We start from the raw sequence: 15,422 nt of genomic DNA, 5'->3' as shown, positions 1-15,422 counted from the left end.
TGCCACTGCATTACTGCAAGGACACTGGAACTAGAGGAGCTCTCAGCAGCCCTGCTTTAAACATGGTTCCAGTGCCACTGCATTACTGCAAGGACACTGGAACTAGAGGAGCTCTCAGCACCCCTGCTTTAAACATGGTTCCAGTGCCAATGCATTACTGCAAGGACACTGGAACTAGAGGAGCTCTCAGCACCCCCTGCTTTAAACATGGTTCCAGTGCCACTGCATTACTGCAAGGACACTGGAACTAGAGGAGCTCTCAGCAGCCCTGCTTTAAACATGGTTCCAGTGCCACTGCATTACTGCAAGGACACTGGAACTGGAGGAGCTCTCAGCACCCCTGCTTTAAACATGGTTCCAGTGCCACTGCATTACTGCAAGGACACTGGAACTAGAGGAGCTCTCAGCACCCCCTGCTTTAAACATGGTTCCAGTGCCACTGCATTACTGCAAGGACACTGGAACTAGAGGAGCTCTCAGCACCCCTGCTTTAAACATGGTTCCAGTGCCACTGCATTACTGCAAGGACGCTGGAACTAGAGGAGCTCTCAGCAGCCCTGATTTAAACATGGTTCCAGTGCCACTGCATTACTGCAAGGGCACTGGAACTGGAGGAGCTCTCAGCAGCCCTGCTTTAAACATGGTTCCAGTGCCACTGCATTACTGCAAGGACACTGGAACTAGAGGAGCTCTCAGCACCCCCGCTTTAAACATGGTTCCAGTGCCACTGCATTACTGCAAGGACACTGGAACTAGAGGAGCTCTCAGCACCCCTGCTTTAAACATGGTTCCAGTGCCACTGCATTACTGCAAGGACACTGGAACTAGAGGAGCTCTCAGCACCCCTGCTTTAAACATGGTTCCAGTGCCTCTTGTTTTCTATCGCTTTTCTTGCAAACATATTCTGCTGTTTTAATATTTTGTACACCATTTCTTGGAATGCTCTGGCCACTGCAGATTAATTCCACCCTTGATTGTTCAAAAACAAAATATTCATTTTCCCAAGCAGGATTGAAATATCATCATTTAGGTTTCGTTGCAGCTATCTCCGGAGGCTATCTGAAACCGGACTGTCATTCTGTCTGATTTTTTATTATTATTATTATTATTATTATTATTATTATTATTATTATTATTATTATTATTATTATTACTTAATTGCATATGAGGGAAACGGTACAGCTTCAAAAAATGTGAAAAGTTGCACAATGGTAATTCTTTTTAATTTGGAGGAGATATACTGTATATTATTCCTTCTTGGTCCATTTTCAGTCCAGCAATACGTTATACAAGAAATAGATGGAGATGCATTGCACGTTTTAGTTTTTGTTGTTCGGATCAAGAATACTTGAGTGATAACCAGTTTTTTCAGCTCGTGGTGTCGGTACGTAGAGCTGTTTGTTCGCTAGAATCCATTTTAATGGAAACCTGTTTTTGTACGATAAGATTTGCATATATATATATATAATGCCAAATTTTGCAAGTTCGCTAGAAATGTGTTCTTGTTGATGGAAACATAGCTATTTTCAGGGTAATTAAATGAAATCCAACAATGCACGCTCCATTTGAATACGCAGGTAACTTCAATGTGTCCTTTGCTTAGCAACCGGTTCAAAACCGCAAGCCTGTTGCCGGGGGAGACCAGATTTCGCGTGACCCACCACTACACTGGGCAGCAGTGTGGAGTAGTGGTTAGTGCTCTGGACTCTTGACCGGAGGGTCATGGGTTCAATCCCAGGTGGGGGACACTGCTGCTGTACCCTTGAGCAAGGTACTTTACCTAGATTGCTCCAGTAAAAACCCAACTGTATAAATGGGGAATTGTATGTAAAAATAATGTGATATCTTGTAACAATTGTAAGTCGCCCTGGATAAGGGCTTCTGCTAAGAAATAAATAATACACCAGTGTTGGCAATGTTTGTGTAAGTCATTAAAAGAATATACACAGTTTGATAAAGTTTGTGGAACATTGTATCACAGATCATTTTTTGTAACAAATCTACATTTAAGGCCCGAGGACAAAAGGACTCCTTACTGATCGGTTGTTTTAGGAGAACGCATTCTAAAATACTCAACATAATTCATGAAAAGAGAAATATTGTAACTTTTGCCAACTTTCATCCATCATTCTTGAGATTAGACAGATAGTCCTTTGTTATTATAAATTTATTACAATTAATTCTGTGTCTATAGTAAAGCCAGCCCTGCTGTTAAGGACAGATTCTGTCGGTCCCTTCAATGGCCTTAGTAGTACTGTAAATAAATAAATAAATGTCTTCTTTTTTTCAGCAACTTATAAACAGAATCCCGTGTGCTGTCATGGACAGTGTGAAGATGGAATCTGTCCAGATTAAAGAGGAGTTCTCTGAACTTGAACCTCTCCCCTTTACAGTGGATTTCTTTGGGCTGGCTTCCCTCCCCATGAAACAGGAGCTCTGTGAGATGCAATGTGACAGCAGTCAGCCACAGGTCTCTGAGATTAAAGCTGAGCACAATGAATTGGAGATCCCGCAGACAGAAGAACACCTTCCTGTTAAACAAGAAGAGGTGCTGGAAATTGTCTGTATTAAACGGGGTCCCCCTGAAGTAGAGTTTGAGCACATGGAACCAGTGAAGGAAGAACCAGAGGACTTCAAACCAAACATCCCTGAGCTGGAGCCTGTACGCCTGCGGGAGTGTAGCGTGGTGCTGGAGAGAATCTGCGTGAGAGAGCAAGGCGCTGGAGAGGAAGGCTCTCTCAACAGCATGCAAGGAGGTGGACAGGGAGACAGGCGCTCACATTCAGAATGCAGTCTAGCAGGTGAGCGACTCCCAGTAGCTGTGACATTGTCATTCTAGATTGCGTGATAGTGTGGCAGAGAGGGAGGGAGCATGTGGGTTACATTACTAGCTATTTGTTTTTCCTGTACCACTCACACCAGTTCAGGATAGGACTCACTACTGGTGATCTTAAGATACAGATATAAGCCCCTTTCACACGGGCACTCCTACCCGATTATACCAAGGGGAGAAGAGCTAAAGTACTGTATATAACATTAGAAATGTTCAGTGTCTAAATAGAGGGATATTATTGTACATGTATAGCATTATTAGGGGTGCTAGATTCCATTACATTTATCAAGTTTAAACTTTTGAAAATATATAGTTTTAAATGTTAAAATACAAACATTGAGATAGTGCTATTACTCATTTTTTACATAAATAGCTTTCTCTAAATTACTGCATATATGTTATAAATAGGGCTTCTGGTTGTCTGTGTTGTACCTCTGCTTTTCTACTCTCTTTAAAGAATGCAGTTGATCCTGTTCATCCATTCGTGTATCTCAATCACACTGAGAAACACGTTCATGTGAAACAACTAAATGTGGTTTTCATTTAAATGCAGAAGCGACTCCTCTTAATGTAAATACAGACATGCAGAACAATTGTAATAGAGTGTGTCCAGCATAAAATACTGTACTGTTCATTCTAGCTTTAATAAAGAGGAGTCTCTTATTAACATGTTGCAATCTCGTTTGCACATCCTGTTTGTAATGAAAATGAAGGCTTGGCTGATTTAAATGCCAAGCCTTCAGATGCATCTGGTGAAGACAACGAAAGAAAACTCTGAGTAGCTGTATTTGCAGATACGCTCTTGTTGTTGATATTTGGCCATTTTTGACAAAGTTTAAACAATTAAGCAAAATTAAATGCTTGACCCTTTACTGACATTTAAATTCTGAATGTTTAACACCCCTGAATGTGATGCTATTGAAAAACATCTAATTGTAGGGTGTGTTAGAGGAAATAGACCCGAAACATTACAGGAGAACTTTGAAGGCAGATTTTGATCCCAGGGCTCGGTTTCACCAGCGTCCGTCTTTACTGACTTTGCTTTTACACATAAAGTAAAGACTTTAAAGAGTAAGTAGCGGGGTTCTGAAAAATCTAGCATTACCCGCCCCCATGAGTTACTACAACTGTTTAAATAACATACCTGTCATTTCTTTACATTGTTCACATCCTGCCACCTTTTTACACATAACTTTAAAGTCTATTGGAACGCTCTTTTAGAAATGTCTGCTCTAGTGCACTGGGGTTTTAGATATGCACTCTAAATCACTGCAGGAAGAGAGATACAAAAAGACCCAAGTACTCTTTTCTGTTTCGTACCACATCAGTGATCATTATTGCTGTGTTACCTGTTTGACAACATGGGCAATAAATCAGTGTACTAGAGCGGACATTTTGTAAAGAGCTTTGAAGCAAACTTTATAGTTATAAGTGTATAGTTGTCAGGATGTGAACAATGAAAAGAAACACATTATTTAAACAGTTGTAGCAACACGTGGGGAGGGTAGCGCTATATTTTTTGGAACCTCTCTACTTACTCTAAGTTTAACTTTGCTTTTTTAAGATGGTGTATCCCAGTGCGAGCCCCCACAGCTGAAATTAACATGCTGTAATCCACTCCAGCACCCAGCCACATGCCCAGGGCCGGATGAACCCATCACTGGACCCGAGGCAAGCATAAACCTGCGGGCCTCCTACCCCAGAACAAACAGCCACACATCCATCCATCCATCCATCCATCCATCCATCTCTGCATACATTCTAGTCTTTATACCTAGCGCTCCACCCTTTCACAACGGGTAGAATTCTCAGTTTTAAGTTATTATGAATGACTGAATGAAGCTGACAGAAAATTAAACTGTAGGGGATGTGCTAAAAACTAAAGCCTACGTGAAGTTATTATTATTTATTATTATTTGTTTCTTAGCAGACGCCCTTATCCAGGGCGACTTACAATCGTAAGCAAATACATTTCAAGTGTTACAATACAAGTAATACAATAAGAGCAAGAAATACAATAACTTTTGTTCAAGTGTGACAAACCACAATTCAATAATACAGCAGATAATAGTGATAGTTACATCAGGATATGATTAAATAGTGATAGTTACATCAGGATGTGATTAAATACAAAGTACTACAGGTTAAACACTTGGCAGATTACATTATTCTGAAGTACAGGATTAAATGCAGTAAAATAGGGGGCAGATAAGAGCAAAATAAAGCACATTTACATGAAGGGTGATAGTGTCCCAGGATACAAACAGAGGAGTTCTACAGGTGCTGTTTGAAGAGGTGAGTCTTAAGGAGGCGCCGGAATGTGGTCAGGGACTGGGCAGTCCTGTTGTGTAGTACAGCTCAACAATGACTTTCCTGATTTACTGAATAAAAAGGCAACAGTTCAAACAAACAAGGAACACCATATGAAGTTGAAAAAGGAAATATATAGAAGGGTGCTCAGACTTGTTTTCATTAATGGGAGCTCCTCAATAGCCAATGAAAATAAATAGTAAAAAACAAACCTACCTGTACATTGTTGTGAGTCAAATACATTAAATTACTGCACGCAAAATCGTCAATAATGTCTCCTTGGGTTTGACTCGCTTCATTAAAGAAAATGCCCTTTTCTCCAGAGCAGAGAATCGTCAGTGTTTTGACATACAAGTATATTCAGGTGTTTCTTATGGTAGCTTTCCATACCCTGTAGAATTGTGTACCCTTGATGATTCCATCCTGACACAGCTGCATTTTCTTTCAAAGATCGCTGGATATGAACACTTGATGATTCTGGACAGTACATGTGAAAAAAAATGAAAATGTGTTTTAAAAGAAGAAAATCTTTTCTAAGGTTACTTTAAATCAAGTGTTTCATGCATGAGCAACACAGGAGGCTGAATGTCCTGTATATCTAGAAAATCAGTGGAGTTCAATGTGCGGTTTTTATTTTGCCACATCACTAGTTTTGTTTTGTTCACAATATGTGTTGCAAGCTGCAGGAGTGCTTGAGAAAACACCTGGGCTCGGGTACAGAAATATCGCGTGTGCGCGTCCGCATCCAGCAGTCTGAGAAACTGCATCTTCACAGGGGATGCAGAATTCTATGGGGTACAGAAATCTGCATAACACCTGTCAGAACAATTTGATTTTGAGATACATGCCTCAGTTCGAATGTCAGGGAGTGAAGTTCTTTCCAGGTTGGGCGCAGATCTGTATATTTAAAAAAAACAAAAAACCCACATAACCGTTTTGGGCCCCGCCTTGAGTTTGGGCCCGAGGCACATGCCTAGTTTGCCTGTGTGTTAATCGGCCCTGCACATGCCCTAAGGCATGTGCAGGAGTGTGGATGACATTATTCAACCTGTCGCACAGGGTCGGAGACCCTCAACTCCAACCAGAAATTGTCAGTCTGAATTATGAACCAACCTTAAGCCTACAAGCACTTCCCCTCACTCTTTCCTGTTCATATTTTCCAGGTTCCAGTCCAGCAGCTAAAGCGAGGGCAGGCGGTGGAGAATATCCTGACTGTGGGAAAGGTTTCATGCTGTTGGGGCATTTAAACAAAACCCAGCGAACTCACACAGGAGAGAAACCGTATCACTGCTCTGACTGTGGGAAGAGTTTCAATCATTTTAGAAACCTAAAACAACACCAGCGAATTCACACAGGAGAGAAACCGTATCACTGCTCTGACTGTGGGAAGAGTTTCAATCATTTTAGAAACCTAAAACAACACCAGCGAATTCACACAGGAGAGAAACCGTACCACTGCTTTGACTGTGGGAAGAGTTTCACTGTGAAACAAAGCCTTCAATACCACCAGTGGACTCACACAGGAGAGAAGCCATATTGCTGCTCTGACTGTGGGAAGAGTTTCAGACGGGCAGACAGGCTTGTTTCACACCAGCGAACTCACACAGGAGAAAAACCGTATCACTGCTCTGACTGTGGGAAGAGTTTCAGTGTGAAACGAGGCCTTCAAAACCACCAGTGGACTCACACAGGAGAGAAACCGTATCGCTGCTCTGACTGTGGGAAGAGTTTCAGTGTGAAAAAAGGCCTTCAAAACCACGAGCGAACTCGCACAGGAGAGAAACCGTATTGCTGCTCTGACTGTGGGAAGAGTTTCAGTCAGTTAGGAAGCCTAAAAGAACACCAGCGAACTCACACAGGAGAGAAACCGTATCACTGCTCTGACTGTGGGAAGAGTTTCAGACGGGCAGACAACCTTGTTTCACACCAGCGAACTCACACAGGAGAGAAACCGTATCGCTGCTCTGACTGTGGGAAGAGTTTCATTCGGGCAGACAGCTTTGTTTCACACCAGCGAACTCACACAGGAGAAAAACCGTATCGCTGCTCTGACTGTGGGAAGAGTTTCAGTGTGAAACAAGTCCTTCAAAAACACCAGCGAATTCACAGAAGAGATAAACTTTAAAAACCATGTTCAATGGGACTTTTCACTCATGAGGGGAAAATAATATTAACCTTGCATTACGAATCCCTGTGTAATAACTGTTTTGTAGATCACTCTTGAGCATGCATTTAAAACTCTCTTGCACTCTGTGTCAGATAGTGGGTGGTGATGCGGACACGTCACAAGAGGCTTCTCTGCTGTCAGTTTAACTCAGGCTGTCAATGCAGTCAGTGCCTGGGAGTGGGAATATGCAGAAAGGAAACTATTCCACACCTCATCTGATGGACGAGTCAGGAGAAATCAATAACTCAGTGTGGAAATGAGTTTCAGGATTCAACATTTTGAACTTACTCAATTTATTTATTTTCAAGTTAATTATCATGCTTTTTATTTTTTTTTAATGATCTAATGTACAATAAATGATAAATTGTTTGTTTGTCATGATTTGTGTTGTGTGATGCTGTAGAGAATTCCTGTTTTCCAAGGTGCTGGTTAATCTTCCCCTCTGGTAACAGCTCGTGCACAGCTCCTGGGTATTGCAAAACGTCAGCAAGTTTAGAGCTAGAATTCAGTACTTTTAACCATTCCACATAAAGAAGATGGAAACCAGTTTCCCCCCTCTACAAATTTATATAATTAAGAGTGAAATTAAACTTTTTAATTTCAAAGTACAGAACTATTTATTCTCATTTCCCACTTGCTGCTCTGCTCTGCAGGGACAGGTGTCCATGCTCGCACAGCTGCTTTGCTGCGGAATGCAAACGTGTCATGTGACAGAGTTGCATTCCACAGCCAGTGCAGAGCTTCCCTTTAAGAGTTCATTTTAAAAGAATAATATGTATCAGAAATTAATGCACGATGATACAGAAGAAAAAAAAAATGTCATTGTGTAAGACTGGATCCTATTATAATACAAAGCGCAGCACAATCTGAGTTCCATTTAGTTTAGATTCAAGTTTAGTTGTGTGCGACGCACGGGTGTGGCCGGCCCTTTGTTTGTGAAATGAACGCGGCATGGCGGCATCAACAAGAGTCCTACTAAAAAGAAGATCAGGATGACTGGGGTGAGTGCCTGCAATTACTCTCACTGACACTAGAGGCCACTACAATACTGTCTGCTTTATTTACTGTGCTTTGATAGACACCTCTTTAAACACATCTGTAATTGTGAAATATGCAGTTGAATGCACATTTTCTGGAGAAATACTGTTATTAATACAGTCTGCAGTGGGAAAATGGCAAAAGACACAAACTATTTATCTGCCAGTTCTTACTGGCATGATGGGTATTGATATATTTGAGTAATGTAGCAAACATTGAGTAGCTACACAAATCACTGCTTTCTAGCTATTACAAGTTTTTATTATTGAAGATGGCCAAGAAGCCCTGTCTAGTTACTCACATCCCTGCTTCATCTTCCCACTAAAAATAGCTAGAAAGCAGTGATATAACATTTAAAGTTTCTTTATTTATATAGCACCTTTCACACAAAGTGTCTCAAAGTGCTTTACAATACAATAAAAAACAACAAAATACAGAATTAAACACCATTTTTACAGCAAAATTGGTAATATTAATAAAAAGTAAGCAACAACTCTGTTTAAAAACAGAAATACAGTGAACGTGTTTAAAATAATAACAGATTGATACAGAAAATCAGGATTCAAAAGCTAATCTAAAAAAATGAGTTTTTAACCTTGATTTATAAACATGCAGTGACTCTGCTTCTGTGATGTCGGATGGAAATCTATTCCACAGTCTTGGTGTGTTATTATAGCTGAAAGCTCTTTCACCCTTTCTCTTGGTCTTAATCTTTGGAAGAGACCGGAGTCGGCTGACCTTAGAGCTCGGACAGGTGCATGTGGGCACAGGAGCTCTTTAGATAGTCAGGAGCCAGACCATGGAGCGCCTTGCAAGTCAGCAGCAAGACCTTCAAATCAATTCTAAAACGTACTGGAAGCCAGTGAAGTGCAGCCAGTACTGGAGTTATGGGCTCTCTCTCTTCTCTTTGTTTTACTTATCACCCTGGCAGCTGCATTTTAAACAAGCTGCAAACGGAATAAGGCATGATGTAGTAGCCCAGATAACAGAGCATTGCAGTGATCCAGTCTAGATGAAACAAATGCATGAATTAGCTTCTCGGCATCAGGCAATGATAAAAAAAGACCTAATCTTGGCAATGTTACATAAATAATAAAAGGACACTTTAGTGGTATTGTGAATATGACCGTCAAATCATAAATCAGAATCAATTACAAATCCCAGGTTTCTGGCTTTGGAATTTATATTTGAATTATATTTACCTAAATTCGTTTTTATAGAATTTACCAACTCCAATTTCTGCTCCAACTTCAGTCTTACCTGAATTTAACTGCAAAAAATGTTGGGACATCCAGCTTTCCACCTCCGACAGACATGCAATTAGGGTGGAGACAACCGATATATCCCCAGGTTTCACAGAGATGTAAAGTTGTGTGTCATCAGCATCACAGTGAAGATGTACATGGTGTTTACGGATAATCATGCCCAATGGTAGCATGTATAAGGAGAATAGTAAGGGGCCAAGAATGGAGCCCTGGGGTCACCACAGGAGATAGTGGATAATTGTGATACAGAGTCTGCTATTGAAACAAAATTCTACCTGTCCGTAAGATATGACCTAAGCCAGTCTAAAACGGTTCCTGAAAGCCCTATCCAACTTTCAAGGCGATCAGTTAAACTAGCATGATCAATAGTATCAGATGCTGCACTTGGATCTAACAGAACCAGAATGGATATGTGACTGGAGTCTGCGCTCATTAGTAAATCATTCAGCACTTTGACTAGGGCAGTCTCTGTACTGTCACCAGATCTAAAGCCCGATTAAACTTTTCAAGTATTTGGTTATCACCCAGAAATATATTGTGTTGGCCAGCTCCCACCTTCTCTAAAACCTTAGTGGGAAAATGTAAATTGGATGGAGGTCTAAAGACACTAGACAGTGTTTCCTGGACATCTTCCCTAATTAAAACAAAGCGTTAGTGTCATCGCTGCAGTTCAGGGTGTTTTTATTGATGAATTTAAAATGAGTATCTGGTAATCTGTAAATAAACAATTAAAAAATAAAAATATATATATTATGTAACCATAGGATGCAAACATAACACCAAATTCAAGTACTGTGCAAGGATTTTAAAACTCTTGCTTCCCTGACCTTGTAGCTGTTTAGCTTGGCATGTGACCCCAAATACACCCATGTGGGAGTGACTGGCTTTTCATAACTCAGAGTGCAGCTGTGACCTCGGAGGGATGATCAAAACTTTGTTTCTGCTTAATAAGCTGTTTTGAGCCTGTGTACAAACCATAATCAAACCAATTCAAACTGGTTTAAAATCCCTTACTTTTGTTAAAAGTGACATGCTATAACTTCAGGTAAGTGTCACGGAACTCATAATAACACACTATACAATTGGAACACGCAGTTTTTTTCTGATAAGCACGCACCGCGTGTGGGGCAGGGTACACACTGTTCCAGTTAAATGGCATGAGCTCTTATTATTTCATCAGCCTTTGTTCCTTTTCATTATACAATCCGTTACTGATGCTTCCCATTTAAATGTTGAAGGAAGTGAGAAGTCATTGAAACTGTAAACATTGTGTGATTTTCCAGTGTAAGCTCTGAATCAACGCAGGGTTAATGAACTCTTAACATCAAGCTGTACATGGCTGGTGCACATCAGTAGTTTGCAATCACCAGTCTTGTCGTTCAACCTTGTGATGCATGAGTATAGCGCTTTGCTGCCTGTGAGAATTGAGCAAAACCCACATCATTGTTCTTAAATGGAACTTCTTGTTATCCGGGTTTCTGCTGACATTGGTAAAGTGAAGAAGAAATGCTTTTAATGTTTAATGTTCACTTTTAATATGCTTTGTCTCACACCATGGATCATGCTAGGGAAATGAGACCAAATTTAGGCAAGGAAATTACATAGGCTAGCTGTATATCTGTGCTGTATGAAGTAATTTATTTGCTTAGAAACTAACATCTCTGTGCCATGCCAGCTCAAAAAAAACAAGATCTCCGATGCCATGAAAGCTCAGCTCAACTCAGAAAATAACATCTACACTGATGCCAGCTCAGAACACCAACAGCTGAGACCTGTGTGTGAGATCACTGAGGTGTGTGAGATCATTGAGGTGTGTGAGATCACGGAGGTGTGTGAGATCATTGAGGTGTGCGAGGTCACTGAGGTGTGCGAGGTCACTGAGGTGTGTGAGATCACTGAGGTGTGTGAGATCATTGAGGTGTGTGAGATCACTGAGGTGTGTGAGATCACTGAGGTGTGTGAGATCACGGAGGTGTGTGAGATCATTGAGGTGTGTGAGGTCACTGAGGTGTGTGAGGTCACTGAGGTGTGTGAGATCACTGAGGTGTGTGAGATCATTGAGGTGTGTGAGGTCACTGAGGTGTGTGAGGTCACTGAGGTGTGTGAGATCACCGAGGTGTGTGAGATCACGGAGGTGTGTGAGATCATTGAGGTGTGTGAGGTCACTGAGGTGTGTGAGGTCACTGAGGTGTGTGAGATCACTGAGGTGTGTGAGATCATTGAGGTGTGTGAGATCATTGAGGTGTGTGAGATCACGGAGGTGTGTGAGGTCACTGAGGTGTGTGAGATCACCGATGTGTGTGAGATCACGGAGGTGTGTGAGATCATTGAGGTGTGTGAGATCATTGAGGTGTGTGAGGTCACTGAGGTGTGTGAGATCACTGAGGTGTGTGAGATCACCGAGGTGTGTGAGATCACTGAGGTGTGTGAGATCACTGATGTGTGTGAGATCACGGAGGTGTGTGAAGTCACTGATAGCTAAATATTTAAATAAATCTTAAATCTCTCTTAAGTAGATTTAACATTTAGCTAAATATTTAAATACATCTTAAATCTCTTAACTAGATTTAACATTTAGCTAAATATTTAAATACATAACATTTAGTTAAATATTTAACTTGCCTCTAACATAACATAATTGTACCTGTGTGTGTGTGTCTCAGTTTGTTTGTCTAAGTGTGTGTGTGTGTGTCTCAGTGTGTGTTTGTGTCTCAGTGTGTATTTTGTGTATCAGCCTCCACACAAAGCCGAGCGCAGTGCGGTATACTGTAATGATGCTGCAGTCAGTCTGCCCGGACTGCACCTGAACCATCTTAAAAACACGAAGCCTCCAATAAGCTCATTTGTAAAAGTTAGTAAAGAATGGCGCTATATAATCTAAGGAAGCTGAATGTGAACTCCTAGCTGGAGCAACGAGAGAGGGAGAGAGGGGGCGGGGCAGAGAAGGAGGCGGAGACGCTGCTAGGCAACCGGCTCCTGAACATTCCACTCCGCTGAGCAGAGACCGTTAGGATTTAAAAATGCCAAAGTTCCGAGCGGCGTCAGGCGCTTTGTTTAATTAACACACCGTTGCTGACATACGTTTTAATGTTGAAGTAACCATATTTTAAATACTCAAATAGCACTGTATTAAAAAAATACTTGCTTTGACCAACTAAAAGCTATGACCAGCAATTATAAGCGAGATTTAATATAAATGCTTGACGCACACACACACACACAAATAATAATAATAATAATAATAATAATAATAATAATAATAATAATAATAATAAACATGTTTTGCTTAAATGTATTGTTGAATGTCTACAGATATTTTTGTTCCTTCTTTCTTACATAACACGTGTGCAGTTTAATTCTTTTGCATCAACACAATTACAATTGTTAACGTTTTATTTATTTATGTATTTATTTTAGCTGCCTGCTCGCATGCTCCTCAGAAGGCGCTGAGCTGCCTCTCCGCACACTGCGTGTCGTTTTGAAGCGCTGTGTTTAAGATATTTTCATGTTTGAACTCCTGGCTCCCTGTTAAAATGCAGTCTTGCCTGCCATCAGTTCCCCTGCATCCTGATAAAACGTGCAAAACATGGAGTTTTTTTTTTAACATTGTCTAACTTAAGCCAGGGGAAATCTTTTATCCCCTGTTGGTTGAAGTTGTATTTTACTCGACTGTGAACACGCTGCAACTAACTCGAAGTTCCCTGTTCACTTTCAATTTCTGAAACACCTGCATTGCTCATGTCCTGTAAAGACGTCGACATATCTGAATTTGTTATTTTCCTCATCTTGGTTTGACAAACTGTCTGGAAACGAGTAGCCATCGCACTGATAAATCAGTGAAACTGGCGGGTATGGGATTTGTAGTTTTTAATGTGTGATTAACAGTGGGCAGTGGACACCAATAAACTACATTCCCAGGGTGCATTACGATTGAGCTTAGCGTTTAGATCCGAATGTGAGGTTTTTTTGGTTTTACTTTCCAGCTGAAAAAATAAATCACGTTTATTTTTTTTATAGTCTACCTTTAGAAATTTCTAGTCGCCTACGTGCGCCTAAATTAAAATGTATTTTCTTACAAGCATTTTGTTCGTCTCAGACGCACAAACTGTTGAGATTTCATCTGTGCTACTGGACGACACAGAAGACTCTGCCCATCATCCGAAGCAAACACTGTTGTATGAGTATATGCTATGATTCGACCCGACATCCACCGAAAATCTCTGCGATCCACGTACCGGCCACCACTGTATTAAACTAACATGTTATTTGATCTGAACACAGCTCCGTGACAAGCGGTCGCTGCTGCCCTCTGCTGTTTACAAGAGGTAGTACAGGTAGCGAAAATCAGCAATGACATCACTACTGTTATTAGTATTTATTTCTTAGACATTCAGGTCGACTTACAGTTGTTACAAGTTACCACAGTACAAAGTATCACATTATAAAATATCACATTACAGAATATCATAATACAGATAAGAGCAGATATGAAAGTACCATAAAATCAATTCAAGTAAGAGCAGAATAATAAAGCAGACAGTAAATTATAAGAGTGAATTCGACTAAGAGCAGCTAAACCTGATAGTAACTATTTGCTGATATGAGTCCAGCAAGAACAGGCAGTAAGCATGATAAATGCATGAAGATGATTTCAAATAAGAGCAATTACAAAACACTATTATTTACACACACAGTACTCTCCTGCGTATCCTGTAAATATTCTGTTTGCTGTATTTTAAGAATGTATCTGAAATGTCTCTTTACACAGGGGTTAAGGTTATCCGAGTCATTTCAAAAGGGCAGCTGAGCTGATAGATAGATAGATAACAAACAGTTCTAGTAAATGGCCACACGATGGCAGCATTGGATAAGGAATAGCGAGAGCTGCGTTCTGCCCGTCTCCATGACGACCAGGTTTACAGCACAGGAAGCCCCGAGACCCGACACCTCCCCATGTGAGTTTAATTATTTATTCTTAAAACCAATATTATTTTAATCCACAGCAGGGACTGATAAAACAGCCTTTGTACAGCAGTTGCCCTGCGGTGTGCAGGTCAGGGAGCTGTGTGGGTGCTGGAGTGTGCGGCAGAGCAGATTTCCACTCGATCATAGAAAAACAAATAAAAATGTAACTTTAAATATGCTCGTTTACGTTAGGATTTGAAAATGCCAAAGTTCCGAGCGGCGTCAGGCGCTTCGTTTAATTAACACACCGTTGCTGATATTTTAATTTTGAAGATAAACATATTTTAAATACTCAAATAGCACTGTATTAAAAAAACACTTCAGTTCCAGACCGTTTCCCAACAAATAAAAGAAGGTACGTATTTATAAGAAGTATATTTGTTATGATATTAAGACTAAATGAATGTGCTGCAGTTTGGTGTATAATTTATTTATTTATAAAATGTTGTAGTGTAATTTATTTATTTATTTTTTAATATTGTATTGTTTTCACAAAATAACATCCATACATTATCAGTTCATCTGCTGGTGTAATCAAATCACAAATATGAGTCAGTAATTCATACATAGACACGGGGGGCGTGACTATGACTAAAGGGGCAGTTCTGTAAAAAACAAAAAAAGCTAAATAAATGAATGTTAACAAACACATTGTTAAAAGTCGGAGTGTAAGCGCAGCTCTGCAGCATGCAATGCCAAATCAAACACGTCAATGGGCGTGGGCTTGCATGTTGAAAGAGCTATGCACACCGGACGCGAGCAAAAATAATGAAAACTATTGATTTAAATGGAGTAATGCACAACGCAAGCGGCGCGAATGAAGCGAGCAAATACAGAAATTTGT

General features: G+C 40.5%; 1 protein-coding gene across 3 annotated transcripts in view; it reads left to right on the top strand.

The window, feature by feature from the left end:
* The window catches only part of LOC117965878 (zinc finger protein 501-like), a 628,111-nt gene that overhangs the window by 352,303 nt on the left and 260,386 nt on the right, over positions 1 to 15,422 (top strand). The window contains exons 2-3 of one of the 3 annotated variants that reach the window (XM_059015576.1): positions 2,291 to 2,801; positions 6,307 to 7,686. The exons of 1 other annotated variant lie outside the window; for it this stretch is intronic. In XM_059015576.1, coding sequence (XP_058871559.1) covers positions 2,321 to 2,801; positions 6,307 to 7,268 — 1,443 coding nt within the window. In that variant the 5' untranslated portion in view covers positions 2,291 to 2,320 and the 3' untranslated portion in view covers positions 7,269 to 7,686. Of the gene's footprint in view, positions 1 to 2,290; positions 2,802 to 6,306; positions 7,687 to 15,422 lie in introns of those variants that run through there. One more of the 3 variants, XM_059015579.1, reaches the window with a different exon arrangement.

This window comes from Acipenser ruthenus, chromosome 50, assembly GCF_902713425.1.
Source record: "Acipenser ruthenus chromosome 50, fAciRut3.2 maternal haplotype, whole genome shotgun sequence".
In the NCBI taxonomy this organism is placed as follows: Eukaryota; Metazoa; Chordata; class Actinopteri; order Acipenseriformes; family Acipenseridae; genus Acipenser; species Acipenser ruthenus.
This window is presented reverse-complemented; position numbering and strand designations above follow the sequence as displayed.